This window comes from Salvelinus alpinus, chromosome 2 (assembly GCF_045679555.1).
Source record: "Salvelinus alpinus chromosome 2, SLU_Salpinus.1, whole genome shotgun sequence".
Classification (NCBI taxonomy): Eukaryota; Metazoa; Chordata; class Actinopteri; order Salmoniformes; family Salmonidae; genus Salvelinus; species Salvelinus alpinus.
In genome coordinates this window covers 43,989,530-44,012,849 of record NC_092087.1, presented here as the reverse complement: position 1 = coordinate 44,012,849, position 23,320 = coordinate 43,989,530, and the positions used below count along the sequence as shown (strand labels likewise).

At 48.8% G+C, this 23,320-nt stretch overlaps 1 protein-coding gene across 5 annotated transcripts in view; it reads right to left on the bottom strand.

The window, feature by feature from the left end:
• The window catches only part of LOC139562721 (protein hinderin-like), a 34,658-nt gene that overhangs the window by 8,243 nt on the left and 3,095 nt on the right, over positions 1-23,320 (bottom strand). For 2 of the 5 annotated variants that reach the window (XM_071380694.1, XM_071380706.1), the window contains 7 exons: positions 23,060-23,160; positions 22,811-22,926; positions 16,759-16,898; positions 15,212-15,888; positions 11,389-11,475; positions 11,140-11,249; positions 10,896-11,016 (listed from right to left, as the gene is read on the bottom strand). In XM_071380694.1, the coding sequence (XP_071236795.1) occupies positions 10,896-11,016; positions 11,140-11,249; positions 11,389-11,475; positions 15,212-15,888; positions 16,759-16,898; positions 22,811-22,926; positions 23,060-23,160 (1,352 nt within the window). Of the gene's footprint in view, positions 1-10,895; positions 11,017-11,139; positions 11,250-11,388; positions 11,476-15,211; positions 15,889-16,758; positions 16,899-22,810; positions 22,927-23,059; positions 23,179-23,320 lie in introns of all 5 variants that reach the window. The other 3 variants (XM_071380687.1, XM_071380698.1, XM_071380715.1) reach the window with 2 other exon arrangements.

Sequence of the window (23,320 nt, the reverse complement as noted above, 5' to 3'; positions counted from 1 at the left end):
TTACCTATAACATCGATAAACAGTCATCTTATTAATCATTACCTCTTATCAAATACTCATTCTGAACGATCGTAACCTTCCTGGATCTGAAGAAACCCCAGCCTTGCGCAATTTTTCAGTACTATACAAATTGGTTTAATAATTGATTTACTAGCCAACACAGAATACACACACACTTACGAGACAAAGATCCCTAGTGGACTGACAAGATATGACTGCTTGTTACAACATAGATGAGGGGTGGGGAGGAGAGAGAGAGAGAGAAAAATGACACTTATCATGGATAATTTCTAGGACTTTCATCACAATAACCTCTTTGGGCTAGGGGGCAGTATTTTGACGTCCGGATGAAAAGCGTGCCCAAAGTAAACTGCCTGTTACTCAGGCCTAGAAGCTACGATATGCATATAATTGGTAGATTTGGATAGAAAACACTCTATAGTTTCTAAAACTGTTAACATAATGTCTGTGAGTATAACAGAACTGATATGGCAGGCGAAAACCTGAGGACAAACCATCCCCCCCAAAGAAATGTTCAGCCTACGACTGTTTTCAATGGCTGTCACTTTTATTATAAGGCAAAAACCTCCCAGATTGCAGTTCCTAGGGCTTCCACTAGATGTCAACAGTCTTTAGAAAGAGTTTCAGGCTGGTTTTCTGAAAAAGGAGCTAGAAGTTGTAGTTTTTCTATGTGGCTCCCATTTTGGCTGTAGTGTTTCCATGCGCGTGGAGGAAAGCGCATTCTTTGTTATTTATCTCCGGTAAAGAACATACTATTCTCCGTCTTAAATGTTATCGTTTATTTACGTATTAAGATACCCAAGGTTTGATTATAAACGTTGTTTGACTTGTTTGGATAAGTTTATTGGTAACGTTTGGGATTCATTTTGTATTCATTTTGAAGGAGGGAAATACGTGGATTATTGACTGAAGCGCGCCAGCTAAACTGAGTTTTTATGGATATAAAGAAGGACTTTATCAAACAAAAGGCCCATTTGTGATGTAACTGGGACCTAGGGATGGTAGGGATGGTGCCAGGTTTCCTCCAGATGCTTGGCATTCAGGCCAAAAATGTCAATCTTGGTTTCATCAGACCAGAGAATCCTTTAGGTGCCTTTTGGCAAACTCCAAGTGGGCTGTCATGTGACTTTTACTGAGGAGTGGCTTCCATCTGGCCACTCAACCATAAAGGCCTGATTAGTGGTGCTGCAGAGATGGTTGTCCTTCTGGAAGGCTCAACCATCTCCACAGCGGAACTCTGTCAGAGTGACCATCGGGTTTTTGGTCACCTCCCTGACCAAGGCCCTTCTCCCCGATTGCTCAGTTTGGCCGGGTGCCAGTTCTAGGAAGAGTCTTTGTGTTTCCAAACTTCTTCCATTTAAGAATGATGGAGGCCACTGCGTTTTTGGGGACCTTCAATGCTGCAGAAATGTTTTGGTACACTTCCCCAGATCTCTACGGACAATTCCTTTGACCTCATGGCTTGGTTTTTGCTCTGACATGCACTGTCTACTGTGGGACCTTACAAGTGTGCGCCTGCAGGATGACTTCGATCATCAGTTGAACGGTGTTTCCTCAGACACATTGGTGCAGCTGGCTTCTGGGTTAAGCGGGCGGCTGTTAGGAAGAGCGGTTAGGCGGGTCATGTTTCAGAGGAAGCATGACTCGACCTACGCCTCTCCCGAGCCCGTTGGGGAGTTGCAGTGATGAGACAAGATCATAATTGGATAACACGAAATTGGGGAGAAAAAGGAGGTAAAATAAATACATCTAAAGTTCAATGTGTTTCCATCGCATTTTCAACTCCACCAATCTCCACGGTCACAAACTGTTGCGTTAAATAGCAAATGTGCTATAATGTGCAATTTAGTCAACAGCTGGCAGATTCAGTGCGGGTAGGCTAGTCTACATGCTGAGATTATTATCCATAATATTTGCATGTCAAAATGGCAGTCAAGCATGGAATACGTCATCAGAGTAAGATCCTGGATATTTATTGGAAAGGAGCATCACGATCACCGTGGACACACATTCCCTGTGAAGTTCATCATAACTTATTTCACCTGTAGCCTAATAAACTGCATGGTTTCCCAAGTCATAGTGCGAGGACCACACACACATCATCTCGCATAATACATCTTACAGACACAAAAAGATCTCACCATGTCGAAAGCACAAATGATCTGTCTGCATTTATAAAATTGTACCGAAACTACCTGTTTCCATCGCAGCTGTACTGATCTTTTATACGGTATGACTTTACTCGCATAAACATGGTTAATGATGAAAAATAACATTACATCGCTATTGACTGCTGGTTTGTGTACAAGTGGTAGCATCATGAGTAAGTGAGCATTAAGCAGTAGCTGAAAGGAGGGAGGCTCGTGGACCCTGCATGAGCAGAAATCTCCGTTTTTTTATTTATTTAGCAACAGCATGTTGGATTCCAGAAAATCCAAAACCGCAGCCACTCCATATTACTAATTACCTGTATCCATGATTTCCCTTAGTGGTTTTAATGGCCATCTGCTGGAGTTTGTTCGATTGGCATGGTGGTGGTTAATTTGACCATATTGCATTGTTTAAGATTTACAAACAATTTCTCAGAACATTGTGAAGAGCTTTCCTTCTGGCTGAGTCAGAGACAAGCTGTCTTGATGCTTCATGTTGCTAGGCTATGGACGACCATGTTCCCAGAAGGACATTTTAAGTTCACACTTGAAGAAATGTGTAATATTCATATGCACAGACAAAAAGACACTTGCCAGAAATAAAAAGGGAAAAAAGTAGGAAACGTGTTCCCTTTCCTTAAAAAAAGAAATCACACTATTTCATACAAGCTAAGCAACACACACACACACACACACACACACACACACACACACACACACACACACACACACACACACACACACACACACACACACACACGAGGGAAGACGACACTGTCACATGAATTACCTTTCCACATAAGCGGTGGGGAGGCATTCGTAACGAATTCTCTCTCTCCCTCCCTCACACCCTCTCCCAAACTGCCCCTCTCCCAAACTCTGCCCCTCTCCCAAACTCTCGATGTCTCCCAATTCATTTCTCCCTCCCTCTCCCTATTCCTTGTCCTCCCTATCCCTTGCCCTCTCCCTCCCTCTCACCCTCTCCCTATTCCGCTCTCTCCCTCTCCCAATTCCTCTCTCCCTCCCTCTCCCTATTCCTTGTCCTCTCCCCCCTATCCCTTGCCCTCTCCCTCCCTCTCACCCTCTCCCTATTCCGCTCTCTCCCTATTCTGCTCTCTCCCTCTCCCTATTCCGCTCTCTCCCTCCACCCCAAATCCTCTCTCCCTCCACCCCATCCTATTCCCCCCCATATCCTCCCTCTCCCCACCTATTCCTCTCTCCCTTTCCCCATTCCTCCCTCTCTCTCTATTCCACATTCCTCCCTCTCTCTCTATTCCACTCCCTCTCCCCCTATTCCTGTTCCTCCTCCCCCTATTCCTGTTCCTCCTCCCCCTATTCCTGTTCCTCTTTCCCTCCCTCTCCCTCCCTCTCTATCCCCCTCTATTCCACTCACTCTCCCCCTATTCCTGTCCCTCCTCTCCCTAACCCTCTCTCCTCCCTATTCCTCTCTTTCCCTCCCTATTCCTCTCTTTCCCTCCCTATTCCTCTCTTTCCCTCCCTCTCCCTCTCTCTCTACCCCTCTATTCCTCTCTCTACCCCTATATTCCTCTCTCTACCCCTCCCTATTCATCCCCCTATATCCTCCCTCTCTCCCCATTCCTCCCTCTATTCCACTGCCCCTCCCCCTCCCCCTATTCCTGTCCCTCCTCCCCTCTCCATATTCCTCTCTTTCCCTCCCTCTCCCCCTCCACTCCTCTCTCCCTATTCCTCCCCCCTATTCCTGTCCCTCCTCACCTCTCCCTATTCCTCTCTATCCCTCCGTCTATTCCTCTCTTTGCCTCTCCCTCCCCCTCTATTCCTCTCTCTCTCCCCCTCTATTCCTCTCCTCATTTTCCACTCCCTCTCCCCCTATTCCACTGCCCCTATTCCTGTCCGTCCTCCCCTCTCCCTATTCCTCTCTTTCCCTCCCTCTCTCTCCCTCTATTCCTCTCTCTCTCCTCCTCCCCCTCTATTCCTGTCTCTCCTCCCCCTCCTCCTCTATTCCTCTCTTTCCCTCCCTCTCTCTACCCCTCTATTCCTCTCTCCCGCTCCCTATCCCCCTATATCCTCCCTTTCTCCCCATTCCTCCCTCCCCCTGCCTCTCCCCCTCCCCCTCTATTCCTCTCCCTCCTCCCCTCTCCATATTCCTCTCTCCCTCCCCCTCTCCCCATATCCTCCCCCTCTACCCCTACCCCTCTCTCCTCTCCCTCTATTCCTCTCGCCCTTCCATGCCTCTCCCCCTATTCCACTGTCCCTCCTCCCCCTATTCCTGTCTGTCCTCCCCCTATTCCTCTCTGTCCCTCCCTCTCCCTATTCCTCTCTCTCCCTCTCCCCATTCCTCTCTCTATTCCTCTCCCCCTATTCCACTCCCCCTATTCCTGTCTGTCCTCCCTCTCTCTACCCTTCTCTCTACCCCTCTATTCTTCTCTCTACCCCTCTATTCCTCTCCCGCTACCGATCCCTCTCTCCCTCTCCCGCTACCGATCCCTCTCCCCCCCCTTCTCCCGATCCCTCTCTCCCCTAGTCCTGTCTCCCTCCCTATTCCCCTCTCCCTCTATTCCCCTCTCCCTCTATTCCCCTCTCCCTCTATTCCCCTCTCCCTCTATTCCCCTCTCCCTCTATTCCCCTCTCCCTCTATTCCCCTCTCCCTCTCCCAATCCTCCCCCTCTCTCTCTCCTCCCCCTCAAGCCGTCCTCTCTGTCAAGCCGTCCCTTCAATCCTCCCCCCTCTCTCTTTCTCCCAGCCTCCCTCCAGCCTCCCCCTCTCAAGCCTCCCACTCTCTCTCTCAAGCCTCCCCTCTCTCAAGTCTCCCTCCCCTATTCCTCTCTCCCCCCTCCCCCATTCCTCTCTCTCAAGCCTCCCCCTCTCTCTGCCCCTCTCTCACAAGCCTCCGCCCCTCTCTCACAAGCCTCCCCTCTCTCCCTCTCTCTCTCAACCCCCCCCCTTCAAATCCTCTCCCCCCCTCTCTCTCTCACAAGCCTCCCCCTCCCTCTCTCTCAAGCCTCCCCCTCTCTCAAGCCTCCCCCTCTCTCAAGCCTCCCCCTCTCTCTCTCTCAAGCCTCCCCCTCTCTCTCTCTCAAGCCTCCCCCTCTCCCTCTCTCTCTCTCTCTCTCTCTCTCTCTCTCTCTCTCTCTCTCTCTCTCTCTCTCTCTCTCTCTCTCTCTCTCTCTCAAGCCTCCCCCTCTCTCTCTCAAGCCTCCCCCTCTCTCTCTCTCAAGCCTCCCCCTCTCTCTCTCAAGCCTCCCCTCTCTCTCTCAAGCCTCCCCTCTCTCTCTCAAGCCTCCCCCTCTCTCTCTCTCTCAAGCCTCCCCCTCTCTCTCTCTCAAGCCTCCCCCTCTCTCTCAAGCCTCCCCCTCTCTCTCTCTCAAGCCTCCCCCTCTCTCTCTCAAGCCTCCCCCTCTCTCTCAAGCCTCCCCTCTCTCTCTCAAGCCTCCCCCTCTCTCTCTCTCTAAGCCTCCCCCTCTCTCTCTCTCAAGCCTCCCCCTCTCAAGCCTCCCCCTCTCTATCTCAAGCCTCCCCCTCTCTCTCTCTCTCTCTCTCTCAAGCCTCCCCCTCTCTCTCTCAAGCCTCCCCCTCTCTCTCTCTCTCGCCTCCCCTCTCTCTCTCTCGCCTCCCCTCTCTCTCTCTCGCCTCCCCTCTCTCTCTCTCGCCTCCCCCTCTCTCTCTCTCTCTCTCAAGCCTCCCCCTCTCTCTCTCTCTCTCTCAAGCCTCCCTCTCTCTCTCTCTCTCTCAAGCCTCCCCCTCTCTCTCTCTCTCAAGCCTCCCCCTCTCTCTCTCCCTCTCTCTCTCAAGCCTCCCCCTCTCTCTCTCGCCTCCCCCTCTCTCTCGCCTCCCCCTCTCTCCCCTCTCTCACGCCTTCCCCTCTCTCCCCCTCTCTCACGCCTCCCCCTCTCTCCCCCTCTCTCAAGCCTCCCCCTCTCTCTCTCAAGCCTCCCCCTCTCTCTCTCTAAGCCTCCCCCTCTCTCTCTCTCGCCTCCCCTCTCTCTCTCAAGCCGCCCCCTCTCTCTCTCTCTCTCTCGCCTCCCCCTCTCTCTCTCTCTCTCAAGCCTCCCCCTCTCTCTCTCTCAAGCCTCCCCCTCTCTCTCTCTCTCAAGCCTCCCTCTCTCTCTCTCTCTCAAGCCTCCCCCTCTCTCTCTCAAGCCTCCCCCTCTCTCTCTCAAGCCTCCCCCTCTCTCTCTCAAGCCTCCCCTCTCTCTCTCAAGCCTCCCCCTCTCTCTCTCAAGCCCTCCCCCTCTCTCTCTCTCTCTCTCAAGCCTCCCCCTCTCTCTCTCTCAAGCCTCCCCCTCTCTCTCGCCTCCCCTCTCTCTCTCTCTCTCTCGCCTCCCCTCTCTCTCGCCTCCCCCTCTCTCTCTCTCTCGCCTCCCCCTCTCTCCCCCTCTCTCAAGCCTCCCCCTCTCTCCCCCTCTCTCAAGCCTCCCCCTCTCTCTCAAGCCTCCCCCTCTCTCTCTCAAGCCTCTCTCTCAAGCCTCCCCCTCTCTCTCTCAAGCCTCCCCCTCTCTCTCTCAAGCCTCCCCCTCTCTCGCTCTCAAGCCTCCCCCTCTCAAGCCTCCCCCTCTCTCTCTCTCGCTTCCCCCTCTCTCTCTCGCCTCCCCCTCTCTCAAGCCTCCCCCTCTCTCAAGCCTCCCCCTCTCTCAAGCCTCTCTCTCTCTCTCTCTCGCCTCCCCCTCTCTCTCTCTCTCTCGCCTCCCCCTCTCTCTCTCTCTCGCCTCCCCCTCTCTCTCTCTCGCCTCCCCCTCTCTCTCTCTCTCTCTCGCCTCCCCCTCTCTCTCTCTCTCTCTCTCTCTCTCGCCTCCCCCTCTCTCTCTCAAGCCTCCCCCTCTCTCTCTCAAGCCTCTCTCTCTCTCTCTCTCTCTCTCAAGCCTCCCCCTCTCTCTCTCTCTCAAGCCTCCACCTCTCTCAAGCCTCCACCTCTCTCAAGCCTCCCCCTCTCTCAAGCCTCTCTCGCTCTCTCTCAAGCCTCTCTCTCTCAAGCCTCTCTCTCTCTCTCTCAAGCCTCTCTCTCTCTCTCTCGCCTCCCCCTCTCTCTCTCTCTCTCACCTCCCCCTCTCTCTCTCAAGCCTCCCCCTCTCTCTCTCTCTCTCTCAAGCCTCCCCCTCTCTCTCTCTCTGCCTCCCCCTCTCCTCTCTCACTCCCCCTCTCTCTCCCCAGCCTCCCCCTCTCCTAGCCTCTCCCCCTCTCTCCAAGCCTCTCCCCCTCTCTCCAAGCCTCCCCCTCTCTCTCTCTCTCCCCCTCTCTCTCAAGCCTCCCCCTATTCCTCTCTCTCTCTCAAGCCTCCCCCTCTCTCTCCTCTCTCCCTCTCCCCATGCCTCTCTCTCTCCTCTCTCTCTCTCCACTCCCCCTCTCTCTCTGTCCTCCCTCTCTCTCTCTCTCTCTACCCCTCTCTCTCTCTCTACTCCCTCTCTCTCTCTCCCGCTCCTCCCTCTCTCCCTCTCCCGCTCCTCCCTCTCTCTCTCTCTCAAGCCTCCCTCTCTCCCCTAGCCTCTCTCCCTCTCTCAAGCCTCCCCTCTCTCTCTAGCCTCCCCTCTCTCTCTATAGCCTCCCCCTCTCTCTCTAGCTCTCCCCCTCTCCCTCTCAAGCTCTCCCCCTCTCTCTCTCAAGCCTCCCCCTCTCTCTCTAGCCTCCCCTCTCCCTAAGCCTCCCCCTCTCTCTAAGCCTCCCCCTCTCCCTCTCTCTCAAGCCTCCCCCTCTCTCAAGCCTCCCCCTCTCTCTCTCAAGCCTCCCTCTCTCTCAAGCCTCCCTCTCTCTCAAGCCTCCCCCTCTCTCTCAAGCCTCCCTCTCAAGCCTCCCCCCTCTCTCTCTCAAGCCTCCCCCTCCTCTCTCTCTCAAGCCTCCCCCTCTCTCTCTCAAGCCTCCCCCTCTCTCTCGCCTCCCTCCTCTCTCCCGCCTCCCCCTCTCTCTCTCTCTCAAGCCTCCCCCTCTCTCTCTCTCTCAAGCCTCCCCCTCTCTCAAGCCTCCCCCTCTCTCTCTCTCAAGCCTCCCCCTCTCTCTCTCTCTCTCAAGCCTCCCCCTCCCTCTCTCGCCTCCCCTCTCTCTCTCAAGCCTCCCCCTCTCTCTCTCTCTCTCTCTCTCAAGCCTCCCCCTCTCTCTCTCTCAAGCCTCCCCCTCTCTCTCTCTCAAGCCTCCCCCTCTCTCTCTCAAGCCTCCCCCTCTCTCTCTCAAGCCTCCCCCTCTCTCTCTCAAGCCTCCCCCTCTCTCTCTCCTCTCTCTCAAGCCTCCCCCTCTCTCTCTCTCAAGCCTCCCCCTCTCTCTCTCAAGCCTCCCCCTCTCTCTCTCTCTCAAGCCTCCCCTCTCTCTCTCTCAAGCCTCCCCTCTCTCTCTCTCTCTCAAGCCTCCCTCTCTCTCTCTCTCTCTCAAGCCTCCCCCTCTCTCTCTCTCTCTCAAGCCTCCCCCTCTCTCTCTCTCTCTCAAGCCTCCCCCTCTCTCTCTCTCAAGCCTCCCCCTCTCTCTCTCTCCCTCCTCCCTCTCTCCCTCTCTCTCTCAAGCCTCCCCCTCTCTCTCTCTCAAGCCTCCCCCTCTCTCAAGCCTCCCCCTCTCTCTCTCTCTCAAGCCTCCCTCTCTCCCTCTCTCTAAAGCCTCCCCTTCTCTCTCTCTCAAGCCTCCCCCTCTCTCCCTCTCAAGCCTCCCCCTCTCTCAAGCCTCCCCCTCTCTCAAGCCTCCCCCTCTCTCAAGCCTCCCCCTCCCCCCTCTCAAGCCTCCCCCTCTCTCAAGCCTCCCCCCTCTCAAGCCTCCCCCTCTCTCAAGCCTCCCCCTCTCTCTCTCTCAAGCCTCCCCCTCCCCCTCTCTCAAGCCTCCCCCTCTCTCAAGCCTCCCCCTCTCTCAAGCCTCCCCCTCTCTCAAGCCTCCCCCTCTCTCAAGCCTCCCCCTCTCTCTCTCCCTCTCAAGCCTCCCCCTCTCTCTCTCCCTCTCAAGCCTCCCCCTCTCTCTCTCCCTCTCAAGCCTCCCCCTCTCTCTCTCCCTCTCAAGCCTCCCCCTCTCTCTCTCCCTCTCAAGCCTCCCCCTCTCTCTCTCTCTCTCAAGCCTCTCTCTCTCTCTCTCAAGCCTCCCTCTCTCTCTCTCAAGCCTCCCCCTCTCTCTCAAGCCTCCCCCTCTCTCTCAAGCCTCCCCCTCTCTCTCAAGCCTCCCCCTCTCCCTCTCAAGCCTCCCCCTCTCTCTCAAGCCTCCCCCTCTCTCTCAAGCCTCCCCCTCTCTCAAGCCTCCCCCTCTCTCAAGCCTCCCCCTCTCTCTCTCAAGCCTCCCCCTCTCTCTCTCTCAAGCCTCCCCCTCTCTCTCTCAAGCCTCCCCCTCTCTCTCTCTCAAGCCTCCCCCTCTCTCAAGCCTCCCCCTCTCTCTCTCTCTCAAGCCTCCCCCTCTCTCTCTCTCAAGCCTCCCCCTCTCTCTCTCTCAAGCCTCCCCCTCTCTCTCTCTCTCAAGCCTCTCTCTCTCTCTCTCTCAAGCCTCTCCCTCTCAAGCCTCCCCCTCTCAAGCCTCCCCCTCTCAAGCCTCCCCCTCTCAAGCCTCCCCCTCTCAAGCCTCCCCCTCTCAAGCCTCCCCCTCTCAAGCCTCCCCCTCTCAAGCCTCCCCCTCTCAAGCCTCCCCCTCTCAAGCCTCCCCCTCTCAAGCCTCCCCCTCTCTCTCTCAAGCCTCCCCCTCTCTCTCTCAAGCCTCCCCCTCTCTCTCTCAAGCCTCCCCCTCTCTCTCTCAAGCCTCCCCCGCTCTCTCTCAAGCCTCCCCCGCTCTCTCTCAAGCCTCCCCCTCTCTCTCTCAAGCCTCCCCCTCTCTCTCTCAAGCCTCCCCCTCTCTCTCTCAAGCCTCCCCCTCTCTCTCTCAAGCCTCCCCCTCTCTCTCTCAAGCCTCCCCCTCTCTCTCTCAAGCCTCCCCCAGTAATATATGAGAGAACGAGAGAGAGAGAGAGAGAGAGAGACAGACAGAGACTGTGCATCCCCACAGAAGTCTGTTCAATTACACCTGCTGCTGGGTCCCTGCTAGGACAACTAATGGAACGCAGCTTGACTCCTGTCAGCCTTGCCGCTAGCCCGGGAGAAAGCTTCATTTAGCCCATCAAACGCCAAGCCAAGTCCCAGTGCCGACCAGGCCCACCTCAGCCGCATGCTCCCTATTCCCTTCTTTTCCTCCCTCTTTTTATCTTCTTTCCTCACGCGTTCCACGACATGTTGCATTGCACTTCCACCCTGCCTGACCTGTTCATGAAAATAGTCGTTTTCTAATCTAAATGTTTCTAGATATGGTAGAAAACGCACCACACACACACACACATTTCCCTACACCCGCAAAATGTTATTTGATGAAAATATAGCACAGCTTTTAACAACGCTTTGTTTATTCAGTGCTCAACAAATAAATGTACCCATATGAAATAAATAGATACAGATAATGGGGATCATTAATAAAATACAAATACCCACACACTGATGAATGCTCCCCATGTTTTTTGGTGCAACGTTTCAACCCAGCAGGAGCACTCACCAGTGGACACGGATCTATTCTCTATTTTTGGTTTACTTTGTGTACCCAGCACCTGCAACTTCCTGGATATGCGTACACTACATTGGACAATAGTGTATTCATGTCATCACAGCCCAAATGAAAATTGACAACACACTTTATTTTGACCTTGAAAAGTGCTGATAATGATGATCTAGGCTAAGATGCGGTGTTGCGGTGTAGTGTCAACTGTCAATTGGGAAACAGCAATGGTGTAAGGGATACAACAGTGTTGTGATTGGGACACCAAATTCTGTGGCTTACCTAGCGTGGGGGGTCCTAGGTAGAGTGGGGGGCATCACTGGTGCTGGGGTGGCTTTGAGAATGCTCTGGGACACCAAAGGAGAGGTGGCCATATCCCTCCTGGACTTGTTATGACAGGGCTCTGCATATGGAGGACACAAAAAAATTTGACTTCAGAACCCTAATGAAGGAGACTATGAAGCAGGGATGGCTAACTGGCAGCCCATGGCTACAGAGCTGTCACACACAAATGCACACAACCTACCAGGGGAGTGTATGGAGTTTTGCAGGGGGATGTGTGCAGTATTGTCTTTGTGTGGATGTACTTCTTGTTCTGCTGCCAAGTCCTCTGCATCGTCACACCCTCTCATCTCACTGCAGACACACACACACAGTCAAGCTTTGTAAGCTAAAGGTTGGATTACTAGATACAAAAATGCCAGTTATTCAGAGAGCGAGAGATGGAGAGGAAAGTGTGTGTGAGAGATCGAGTGAGGGGGTTCCAAGGCTTTACCTGAGTAGTGCATGGCTGTTGGGTAACGGATCAGTCTCATTTCTGGACATGGAGTGGCTGAGTTCGTCTAAAGTGGCTTGCTGGAACCTGCAAGACACAACATTAAGTACAGGCCCAAATATTATTCACATCGTGTTTGACCAGGCTTCAATACTTGCACCGTTTGACTTGCGGCAGTGAAACGTTTTCACCTGATCACGTTCTTTTTTGGTTCACAACTCGCTTTATTTTTTTAAATAATCATTATGAGTTATTAAAATAGTCATGTGCAATTGACCAAAAATAAACCTACTTTCTGAAGAGGCAAGTACAGCACGGGAACGACCCGTCTGTCTCGACATACTGGGGAGGTTTTGGAAATCTTCTGGCCTAGTCGATCACCACCATCAAAAATATTTTAATAATGCTAGGCAACATAATTGCTTTAAAAAAAACATTTTAAAAAGCGGATGGATTTTATATATATATAATCTGTTGGGCAGAGAGAGTAGGCAACTGTCAAACATGGTTGTCGGTGGAGCGAAGACCGACAGCGGTAGGGGTAGGAAAGCAGTAAGACATGTTCCAAGTTATGATATCTACCAGTAAATACTAAGGCAAGAATGGGTATGCAAATCAGGTATTTAAAAAGTTAAGTCTTAGTGGAATATTTGCAATGCGCAAGTCAATCATCATGGAATAGCTTACCTTGAAAAGCGGACATTTCCTCTTGGCTCTTTGGTCCTTGAAAAGTCATTGACGTTATGCTAGCCGATTTACAAGTTCTCCTGCTCCAAAATAAATGATGTGCGATTTCATTTCTGATCAGTTGTTATTAAGTTTAAGCCCATTACTTTGTTTCCTGACGCTTCTGTTGAGGTAAAACCATGTTCCGGTTATTATTGGCTAAACAACATCCAATGTTTGGCTTCAACTTGGTTTTCCATTCAAAGCGTTCCATTACAAAAGGGAACCCGATTTTTGGTCGCTTTCTCGTTTTAAAATATGATATAGTAACCTCTCAATAACTCTTCAACATCTCGAATGGCGAGACTAACTATTTACCACATGCACAGACTCCATTAGTGTGTTTGTGTCGGGAGCATGTCTGTTTAGTCAGGCAATGCCCACGTTATTCTGACATATTTTAGAATGTAAAAATAATGTGAATGTCAATGCATAATGCCATTTGGTAGGCCAGATCTTGTGCAAGTATGTATGCATGTATATATTTTTTCCCCCATTCCGGTCAGTACCTTTGAGTTGGCACTGGCCCGGTGTGCCACTGGCAAATTTACCTGAAAGTCGATCCCTGCTGTGAGCAGTACGTGCAGGGCCTATATCAATGATCTACAGTGTATTCGGAAAAGTATACAGACCCCTTGACTTTTTCCACATTTTGTTCAATTACAGCCTTATTGAACAATGGATTAAATAGTCCCCCCCCCCTCACCAATCTACACACAATACCCCATAATGACAAAGCAAAAACAGGTTTAGACATTTTTGCAAATGTATAAAAATAAAAGTGAAATATTACATAAGCATCAATGTTAACAGGACGCACTCGAGCTCAATTTAGAGTCTCGTAGCAAAAGGTCTAAATACTTATGTAAATAAGGTATCTTTTCATTTGCAAACATTTCTAAAAAACAGTTATTATTTAATCCATTTTAGAATAAAGTTGTAATTTAACAAAATGTGAAAAAGTCAAGGGGTCTGAATGCACTGTATACACACACCCCCCCCAGATGACTAATAGGTAGCGCTAATGTTACTGTCCCCACCACAACAACAAAAATACATGTAATTTTGTCCTTGAAACATTTTATTGAAATACTGTAGAATTCCATCCCACTATGGAGTGCCAATATGGCAGACCGGTTGCTTCAAAGCTTCTCAATGGCCAATACATAGTATCAGCAATCCAGGATGAAAATAAATCATTGGCCTATATGTCTACCACTTTGTGTAGCTGTTAGCGATGCTAATGATGTCCTTACTGTTTACGGGTAGATAGAAAGGCAATTAAAAAGGTAAATACAAAGTAGCCTATGACCAACTGTCAGAATCATGAAGTGCACTGCAGAAACACAGCTAGCCAAACAACTGTCTGGCTGGTGCCTTCCTGAATTAATGGAGAATTAATTCATCCCAAAAAATCTACATTTCTCAGATTGTCAAAAAAAATTATCCCCTGATGTGGTTTAAGGTTGTGGACATGGAACATCCAATTTTGATGTTTTCCTATTTAAAAAAGTGTTTTTATTTTGAGAGCGAGAACCTGAAAAAACTGGGGGGAGGAATCTGCCCTTCTCCCTGCTTTTTTGTTGTTATCGTGGTATCGTTTTGGTATCAAGTACTGTTTTTGTTGTTGAATTTTTTGCACTCTAGAGGATTTCGTAGAAATGAACACATGGCACTTTGAATTCTGCAATAAATACATTTCACCCTTTTTTTTTTTTTTTTTTCTGTTCGAGTAAATCTACAAAAATCTATGTAAGAACACAAGGACATGGTCATTTTAGAGATGGCTAGTCATTATTTGCATGGTTATTTATGGAATGGAGGCACAGGTCATTACCAATTAGCAATATTCGAATTAAAAAACATTGGTGCAATGTGCTGGTGCCATCAAGTGAAAAAGTTGGTGGCACTGGAAAAGTTAGTGTAGAACCCTGTTGAGGTCTTTTTTAAATCCATTGAACAAACTATAAACACAACATGTAAATTATTGGTGCTATGTTTCATGAGCTAAAATTAAAGATCCCAGAAATGTTCAATACGCACAAAACCCTTATTTCTCTAAAAATGTTGTGCAGAAATATGTTTGCATCCCTGCTAGTGAGCTTTGCCAAGATAATACATCCACCTGACAGGTTTCGCATATCAAGAAGCTGATTATACACTGTGATCATTACACAGGTGCAACTTGTGCTGGGGACAATAACAGACCATTCTGAAATGTGCAGTTATGTCACAACACCAGTTTTGAGGGAGCGTGTAATTGGAATGGTGACTGCAGGAATGTCCACCAGAGCTGTTGCAAGATCATATAATGTTCATTTCTCTACCAACGTCATTTTAGAAAATTTGGCAGTACGTCCAACCGGCCTCACAACCACAAATCATGTGTATGGCGTCGTGTGGGCGAGCAGTTTGTAGATATCGTTGTGAACACAGTGCCCCATGGTGGCGGTGAGGTTATGGTATGGGCAGGCATAAGCTACGGACAACCAACACCATTGCATTTTCTCGATGGCAATTTGAATGCACAGACATACCGTGACGAGATCCTGAGGCCCATCGTAGTGCCATTCATCCACCACCATCACCTCATGTTTCAGCATGATAATGCATGCTTTGCCCCATATACAATTCCTGGAAGCTGAAAATGCCCCAGTTCTTCCATGGCCTGCATTCTCAGACATGTCACCCATTGAGCATTGTTTGGGATGCTCTGGATCGACGCGTACGACAGCGTGTTCCACTTCCCACCAATATCCAACAATTTCGCACAGCCATTAAAGAGGAGTGGGACAACATTCCACAATCAACAGCCTGATCAACTGTATGCGAAGGAAATGTGTCGCACTGCATGCGGCAAATGGTGGTCACACCAGACACTGACTGGTTTTCTGATCCCTGCCCCTACTTTGTTTTGGGGGGGGCATCTGAGATTGTTGCAGACACATATCTGTATTCCCAGTCATGTGAAATCCATTGATTAGGGCCTCAATTGACTAATTTCCTTATACGAACTGTAACTCTGTAAAATCTTTGAAATTGTTGCATGTTGAGTTAATATTTTTTGCTCAGTATAAAATGTAATTCAATTTAATACCTGCTGTAGTCTAGGCGTGTGTGTCGGAGATGCTGGTTCTGTCTGATCAGACGCTCCTCCTGCTGGGCCAGCCGCGCCTGCAGCCTCTCTCTCTCCACCTCCAGCTGCAGCTTCTGCAGGAACAGCTGGTGCCTCCTCTCCTCCCAGTCCTCCGGGCCCAGGAGGGGTGCTGTGAGGGCCCCCTCTGCCCCGACTCCCTCCCCCGATGGGTCTTCTCCGGGTAGTAACCCTCCAGGTCCAAGTAGACCTCTGCTGTCTTTGAGTAGTTCACCAGGGCCGTTGTGGAGCAGCGGGCTGGTGTTGCCCAGTCGAGGGTCTTCTGTGGCCCCCCTTTGGGGGAACCTCCTGTTGACCAGACTTTCCTGTCTGCTGCGGTGGGACGCTAGGCGAAGCTCGCTATGGGCCCCTCCTCGGCAGCCCCGTGGTTTCATTGGTCCCTGGGATTGGTCGCTGGAGGAATAGGGAGGGTGAGTGTCTGAGTGAAGGTCGTCCGAGAGAGAGGCAGGACTCAGGGATGGGACTCTTCCTCCCGCTCCTCTTCCTCCGCCACTTTGCTCTCTTCCTCCTCCGTTTGTCCCCGTTCCTCCAAGAGTGGGCAAGTCTAGGTAGGAGCCGTCCAAGGCTGTGGCCCTCTCTCCCCTGCTAGGCTTGGTGGAGGCTCCCTCACTGCTGGGGGCCTGTGGAGACAAGATAGCCACCCAGTCAAATATACCTTTCTATTTGTATCTATTGTCAATATATTATTCAATGTTACCATTTAATCTTATGCACCTGGATTCCAGCCTGTATTAACTGCTACAGTATGTAGGCATCAATAAAATCTGAAACTTGTCATGTATTCGTCTCCAATCTCTACAAGTGTTTAAGAGTAAGGGGTCACTCCTTCCTTTACCTGTTTTAACTTTTCTGTGAGAGAGCAATGGTTAAGCCAAGATATACTCGACAACGCAGAAGTAAGAGGTATGGAATCTTTCACTTCAATTTGGTTTGGGCAAGAGATTCTGAAGAAAAAGTGCTGAGCACAGGGAAACCAAGGTCTCTGAAGCGAAAAAGATAAACCCTTAGAGTACAGAACAGAAAAGTGCCCACCTTCAGCAAGACAAGAGAGCGACTGACTAATCCAGTGTGCGGTCACAGAGCACGCAAACACGCATTACTCAGCCCCACCGTAGGCCACGGAGGATGACGAAGTTGTCTAAATAATTACCTTGAGAAATGGTTTGTGCTACTGTACGCGGTCATAGTGGACTTTTCCTTAGCTGTCGTGACATTTGATGTGCTGTCTAGGTCTTAGGATGGGTCCTTCGAAAAGAAAATGTGTGAGTGTGTATGTGCATCTCTCCCAGTTGGGGGTATTGCGTTTGATGGTGAAAAGCGCTGTTTGGAGATGGCTCACGAGGGAAGGTGACGGGCACACACACAAATATGCACTTTCACACTATCGCCATCTCTCAGACGCGCATCACAATCTTGTATTACGCATGTTGCAGGCATTAACACACACACACACACACACACACACACACACACACACACACAGTGAGTACCTTGCTGTGAGAGTTATAGTGGGAGCTGCGTGCGTGGCTCAGCTGGGCAATGGACTGGTTGAGTTTCTCCTGCTGCTGAGAGAGGTACTGCTGGTAGAGACCAAGCAGCTCCTGACACTCCCGATACTGCTGCTGTAGGCCTGAGCCACAGGGGGCTGGGGTTAAGGGTCATATTAGTCTCCATTTTTCTTCCTTTTTTGAGATACATTTTTATTTACATTTTGCAGACATGTCACATAACATAAGCCCAAAAAAACATTCCACCCACCACCCCATCATTAAGCCAGCAAAGTGAAAGAGAACTGAGTTTCAACTCATAATGTTGAAAAAGAGAAACTGAAAAGAAAGAGCGTGATAAAAATGTTGTTGGGCGGGTAGAGCTTTCCAGATTTCTCCATCTGGGTCGGGCCAGGCTGAGCAGAGCTGGGCCGTGATGCCAGATCTGGGTGCCAGGCTGAATGCCAGACAAGAGAGAGCTCATCTGGAGCAAAACCACTGCTGAGCATGAGGGGCCTGCAAATGACAGCACCGCTCGTACACACAACCGGGCTGTGAGTGAGGTCGATACATACTTCCATTGCAACCCCTACATTATTAACAAAGCATCAGATCACATACACAGTGCATTGGAAAGCATTCAGACCCCTTGACTTATCAAATTCGTTACAACCTTATTCCACAAATGATTAAAATTGTTTTCTTCCCTCAATCTACACACAATACCCTATAATGACAAAGCAAAAACCAGGTTGAGAAATTTTTGCAAAGGTATAAAAATTCAAAAACAGAAAAATCACAATGACATAAGTATTCAGAACCTTTACTCAGTACTTTGTTGAAGCACCTTTGGCAGCGATTACAGCCTCAAGTCTTCTTGAGTATGACGCTACAAGCTTGACAAGTCCAGGTTCTGGCTGGTCCATTCAAGCACATTCAGAGACTTGTCCCGAAGCCAATCGTGCATTGTCTTGGCTGTGTGCTGAGGGTCGTTGTCCTGTTGGAAGGTGAACCTTCACCCCACTCTGAGGTCCCGAGTACTCTGGAGCAGGTTTTCATCAAGGATCTCTCTTTAATTTGCTCAGTTCATCTTTCCCTCGATCCTGACTAGTGTCACAGTCTCTGCCACGGAAAAACATCCCCACAGCATGATGCTGCCACCACCATGCTTCACCATAGGGATGGTGCAAGGTTTCCTACAGACATGACGCTTGGCATTGAGGCCAAAGACCAGAGAATCTTGTTTCTCATGGTCAGAGTCCTTTAGGTGCCTTTTGGCAAACTCCAAGCGGGCTGTCATGTGACTTTTACTGAGGAGTGGCTTCCGTCTGGCCACTCTACCATAAAGGCCTGATTGGTGGAGTGCTGCAGAGATGGTTGTCCTTCTGGAATTTTCTCCCATCTCCACAGACGAACTCTGGAGCTCTATCAGAGTGACCATTGGGTTCTTGGTCACCTTCCTGACCAAGACCCTTTTCCCCCCGATTGCTCAGTTTGGCTGGGTGGTCAGCTCTAGGAAGAGTCTTGGTGGTACCAAACTTCTTCCATTTAAGAATGATGGAGGCCACTGTTCTTGGGGAGCTTCAATGCTGGGTGGGGCGACAGCGTAGCCTAGTAGTTAGAGCGTTGGACTAGTAACCGAAAGGATGCAAGATCGAATCCCCGAGCTGCCAAGGTACAAATCTGTCGTTCTGCCCCTGAACAAGGCAGTTAACCCACTGTTCCTAGGCCGTCATTGAAAATAAGAATTTGTTCTTAACTGACTTGCCTAGTTAAATAAAGGTTAAAAAAATTAAAACGCTGCAGATAATTGTTGGTACCCTTCCCCAGATCTGTGCCCCAACAATCATGTCTTGGAGCTCTACAGACAATTCCTTCGACCTCATGGCTTGGTTTTTGCTCTGACATGCACTGTCAACTGTGGGACCTATTTTTTTTTCTTTGGTGACCTATTCCCATAATCCATTGACATGGAAATTGCCCCTGAAGTGTTTGGTCGATTCTGTCAAATTTTGTAATGATTGAATTCAGTCATCATCAAATCAAATTATATTTGTCACATGCGCTGAGTACAACAGGTGTAGATCTGAAATGCTTACTTACAAGCCCTTAACCAGCAATGCAGGTGTGTGCCTTTCTAAATCATGTCCAATCAATTGAATTTGCCGTAGGCGGACTCCAATGAAGTTGTAGAAACATCAAGGAGGCTCAATGGAAACAGGACGCACCGGAGCTCAATCGAGTCTCTTAGCAAAGGTTCTGAATACTTATGTTAATAAAGGTATTTCTATTTTGTTATAAATGTGCTAACATTTCAGAGAACCTGTTTTTGCTTTGTCATTATGGGGTCGTGTGTAGATTGATGAGGATTTTTATTTGATTTTTTTATCCATTTTAGAATAAGGCTGCTACGTAACAAAATGTGGAAAAGGTCAAGGGGTCTGAATACTTTCTGAATGCACTGTAGGTAGACCCAGAGAATTTGCATTGCACCAACAATAACATAGCACCACCTCTAGTCACCCCTCAAGATGGGTACACACAGTCCCAAACACACTCCTACCAACCAATACCCATAAACCTCCCTGCTGCAGGCCATATCCTTTTATAGATGGGCAATAGCCCCAGGCTGATGACTTTCTCAACACATCACCTTTAAAAGTCCCCGATTTGGGAGCAAATTAAAAGTTTTCAAAGAGAAGCCATAATGAAGTAACAGTCAGTGGAAAGATACGCTAGGAGAAAACACTTTGGTGTCGGATGAGTTCAACCAAGCCTGGGAAATGAAACATGGGAGGAGAAAGGCTTCTTTCATAAACACTAAACACTCTACCGACTGCAAGGCGCTACAGAGGGTAGTGCGTACGGCCCAGTCAAGCTTCCAGCCATCCAGGACCTCTATACCAGGCGGTGTCAAAGGAAGGCCCTAAAAATTGCCATAGACTCCAGCCACCCTAGTCAGACTGTTCGCTCGGCTCGAGCACGGCTAACAGGTAACCCCGCACATTGACTCAGTACCGGTACCACCTGTATATAGCCTCGTTATTGTTATTTTATTGTTGCTGTTATTTTTTACTTTATTTAGTAAATATTTTTCTTGACTCTTCATTTCTTAAAACTACATTGTTGGTTAAGGGCTTGTAAGTAAGCATTTCAGATCTACACCTGTTGTATTCGGCGCATGTGACAAATATAATTTGACGATGACAATTCAGTCATGACAAAATTTGACAGAATCGACAAAACACTTCAGGGGCAATTTCCATGTCAATGGATTATGGGGATAGGTCACCAAATAAAAAAAAATGCCATATTGGTTTCCTTAACCTGCAAGCAGTCTATGGAAAAGGTATGACAGCAATCAATGTTTTAGTTTAGTTTCCCTGGCACTGTTTCCAAATGTTTGAGCATTTGTGGCACAAATCCCATTCAAGTCATGGGACCAATATTAGATTTTCATTATGTCCAAATCATTCGAAAGTTTACCCGTGAAGCTCAAGTTACGTATAGATGAAAAACTGAAACTAAACCAAAGCATGGATTGCTGTCATACGTTGTCCATAGACTGCTAAGGAAACCAGGTAAGGAAACTAAAGTGTAATTTTGTAATTTGGGTGAACTATCCCTTTAATGTTGGTAGTATAATATCCTCTGGGTTATCATCAGGTTCCTTTTATTCCAGAGGAGCCTAATACACGCGAACATGTCAGAGTAACCCACAGAAATCTGGTATTGCAAGCATCATGCTCCAACCAAAACTCCTCACAACCACCTAACCTGGCTAGAGTGGGCGCGTAAACACACTTACATTAAAAAGGTTGATGGGTCAAAGCAGCCTTGATGGTCAACGCCTGGTAATCTAGGGGCGACTGAAGCGCAATTGATAAGGATCTCTTCACACACCGAAAACAGTAAAACCGCTTCTCTGAGTCTTGGCCATGAGCCAATCAGAACGCACACCCTCTTCAATCAAAGCTTCAATTTCTACGCTCCTTAATCCAAAAATATACAAAATCAAGAGTTTGCAATCGAGGCTTCAGACAGTGCCTGTCAAAATTATTCACTCACCCTGTCAGGCCGTGCCCAAATTAAATAATGAAATCCACCTTAAGGTGAAACAAATTTACGCAGGAAAGGAATATTTTTAAAACCTGCCTTATGAGCTCTGTGCCAAATCGACTGGGTGTGTGAATGAGTGTGTATGCAGTCTCTCTCTTTCAGTGTGTGTGTGTGTGTGTGTGTGTGTGTGTAGGGCCTGGTGATGAAGAATTGATGGAAGGGGACAGTTAGCATAACTTTATGTTCCTGGAGAGGACAAATCGGTTTTACAAGGAACCAACCAAATAAATAGCTGCATCAAACGCTATAGCTCAAAGTTGACTTTGTCTCTTGATGGTATTAAAGGTCTAACATAAATACAATGAGAACAAAGTAAACTCAAAGTTTAGCCCTTTATCCATTGCCTAAGGGAGGAGGGTAGAGTCACTTAATATTTCAACCACAGCAGTGGTATAGTCGCTGACTAACTTGCAAGGTGAATAAAAAAAAAAGTGATATGTGAAGCACAGACTCAGAAATGACATTTAGCTTTTAACCTCCCCAAAACAACATGCCAAGGGGAAACAACCAGAGACAACCTTATTCAAATCGTAGATTTCATTCAGCACTTGAGCTTCAAAATGGTCCTGACAGACAACATTTCAACAAGAATGCTTTTCTGTCATCTCAGGTCTTTAGACGGAGAGATATACATCCTCCCCTTGATAACCTGGCTCTTGGTAGATAAGACTGAAGGTGAGGCAGAGGGTGTAATGGAATTAGACTTTACAAGTCTCCCTTTAGCCCGTTTGCCTTTGGTGCCTCCTTAACCTTCAAAGATCAGTCCGGAACCCTACGTCTCAGAAGTCTCTTTACGACTGTGTGTGCGCTTTAAAAGACTGGTTATCCCATCGAGGTGCTTTAATCAGAGTTTTTCCAGCCCAAATTCCTTTTTAATGGAGTTTGGAAGTTTAGTATAAATGCCAGGTCTCGCAGCCAAAGTGCCTTTAATTGAGTTGTGCTTTCCTAATTTCCCAGCTCCGCTGCCAATTGTGCAATTTACCAGCCAACGATTACTCTTCATATTTCGCTGTGTTTCCCCCCCTAAATTGACGGCTCTCCCCACGTCGGTTTGACCTGAGCGGAATCGTTAAGGAGGACGACAGGAGGGGTGGGATGCAAAAGTGGAGGAAACGGAGTAATTCTGGGATGCTGCTGGAATTACAGGAAAGTTGCCAGGTCATGCCAAGAGACTGAGCCTGACAGTGTTAGCATGTTTAGAATTAACTGGTGGCGTTGCATCTGAAAGCCTTTGACAGGTCAGGAAAAGGTAAGATATGACAAAATTCAGTGCATGAAGAAGAACAAGATTACCAAAACATGAGACAAGAGCAAATGCCACAGTCCCACAAGGTAAAACGTCATAGACGGTAACGGTTTCAAACAACGTAATCCACAGTGATCTCAGACAGAGTGCAAATGTCATATTAAATGTCAAGATGTGGCCAAGAAGCAAAATCGTGAAAAAGCAGGGGGGAATGACGGTACGTGTGAATGTTATAACGCTCATGGAGTATCTGGCAGACCACTGAGGTTGGCGGTGGTGATATCAAGCCCTAGAAAATGCTGCCCCCTGCTGCCAGAATACAGGAAGAGCCTTAAATTCTTCAGAGGCAGTGTAGGGCTGCAGTGTCTGCTAGTACTCTTTTCACCTTTATTTAACTAGGCAAGTCAGTTAGATTTTTACCTTGTCAGCACAGGGATTCGATCTTGCATCCTTTCGGTTACTAGTCCAACGCTCTAACCACTAGGCTACCTGGCACACATTCATGGCTGTCTTATAAATCATTGACTGATACAGGTCTGGGAAAGCAAGAAAACACCAGCAGGCACGGCAGGCCTCAAGGACACTTCAGAAAGACAAAGACACCACAGGGCTGACAATGTCATTAGGAGACGCCCTTGATATGTGTGTGTGTTTATCCGTGTGCGTGTGCATCCATGGGGAAAAGGATACTCTCTCTCTCCTGTACAATGAGATGGTTCTGCTGCTCAAGCTGTAGAATTTTGCGCTCAAAGGTCTCCTGTTCGTCCCTCAGCCTCTGTACCGACGACTCCTTCTCTTCACTCACTCTGGGTAAGAAGAGATGGAGGGTCAGGGATTATAGCACACTGTGTAAATTAACTTCATTCTTGAGAAAATCCACACACCGAAAAATCCTACATCCCTGCCAAATACAGACACTTATGTTGGATGAGCAGTTACCTGGCCAGCTCCTGGATGAGGTTGGCGATGCGCCGCTTATCCTGGGGACAGAGGTCCTTCAGAGAGGTCCTGTTCTTAGCCTGGGTCACCTCAGAGAGTGCCTGAACAAAATACATACACTACATGTGTAGTGTGTAGGCCAAAAGTATGTGGACACCCATTCAAATTAGTGGATTTGGCTATTTCAGTCACACCCGTTGCTGACAGGTGTATAAAATCGATCAGACAGCCATGCGATCTCCATAGACAAACATAGGCAGT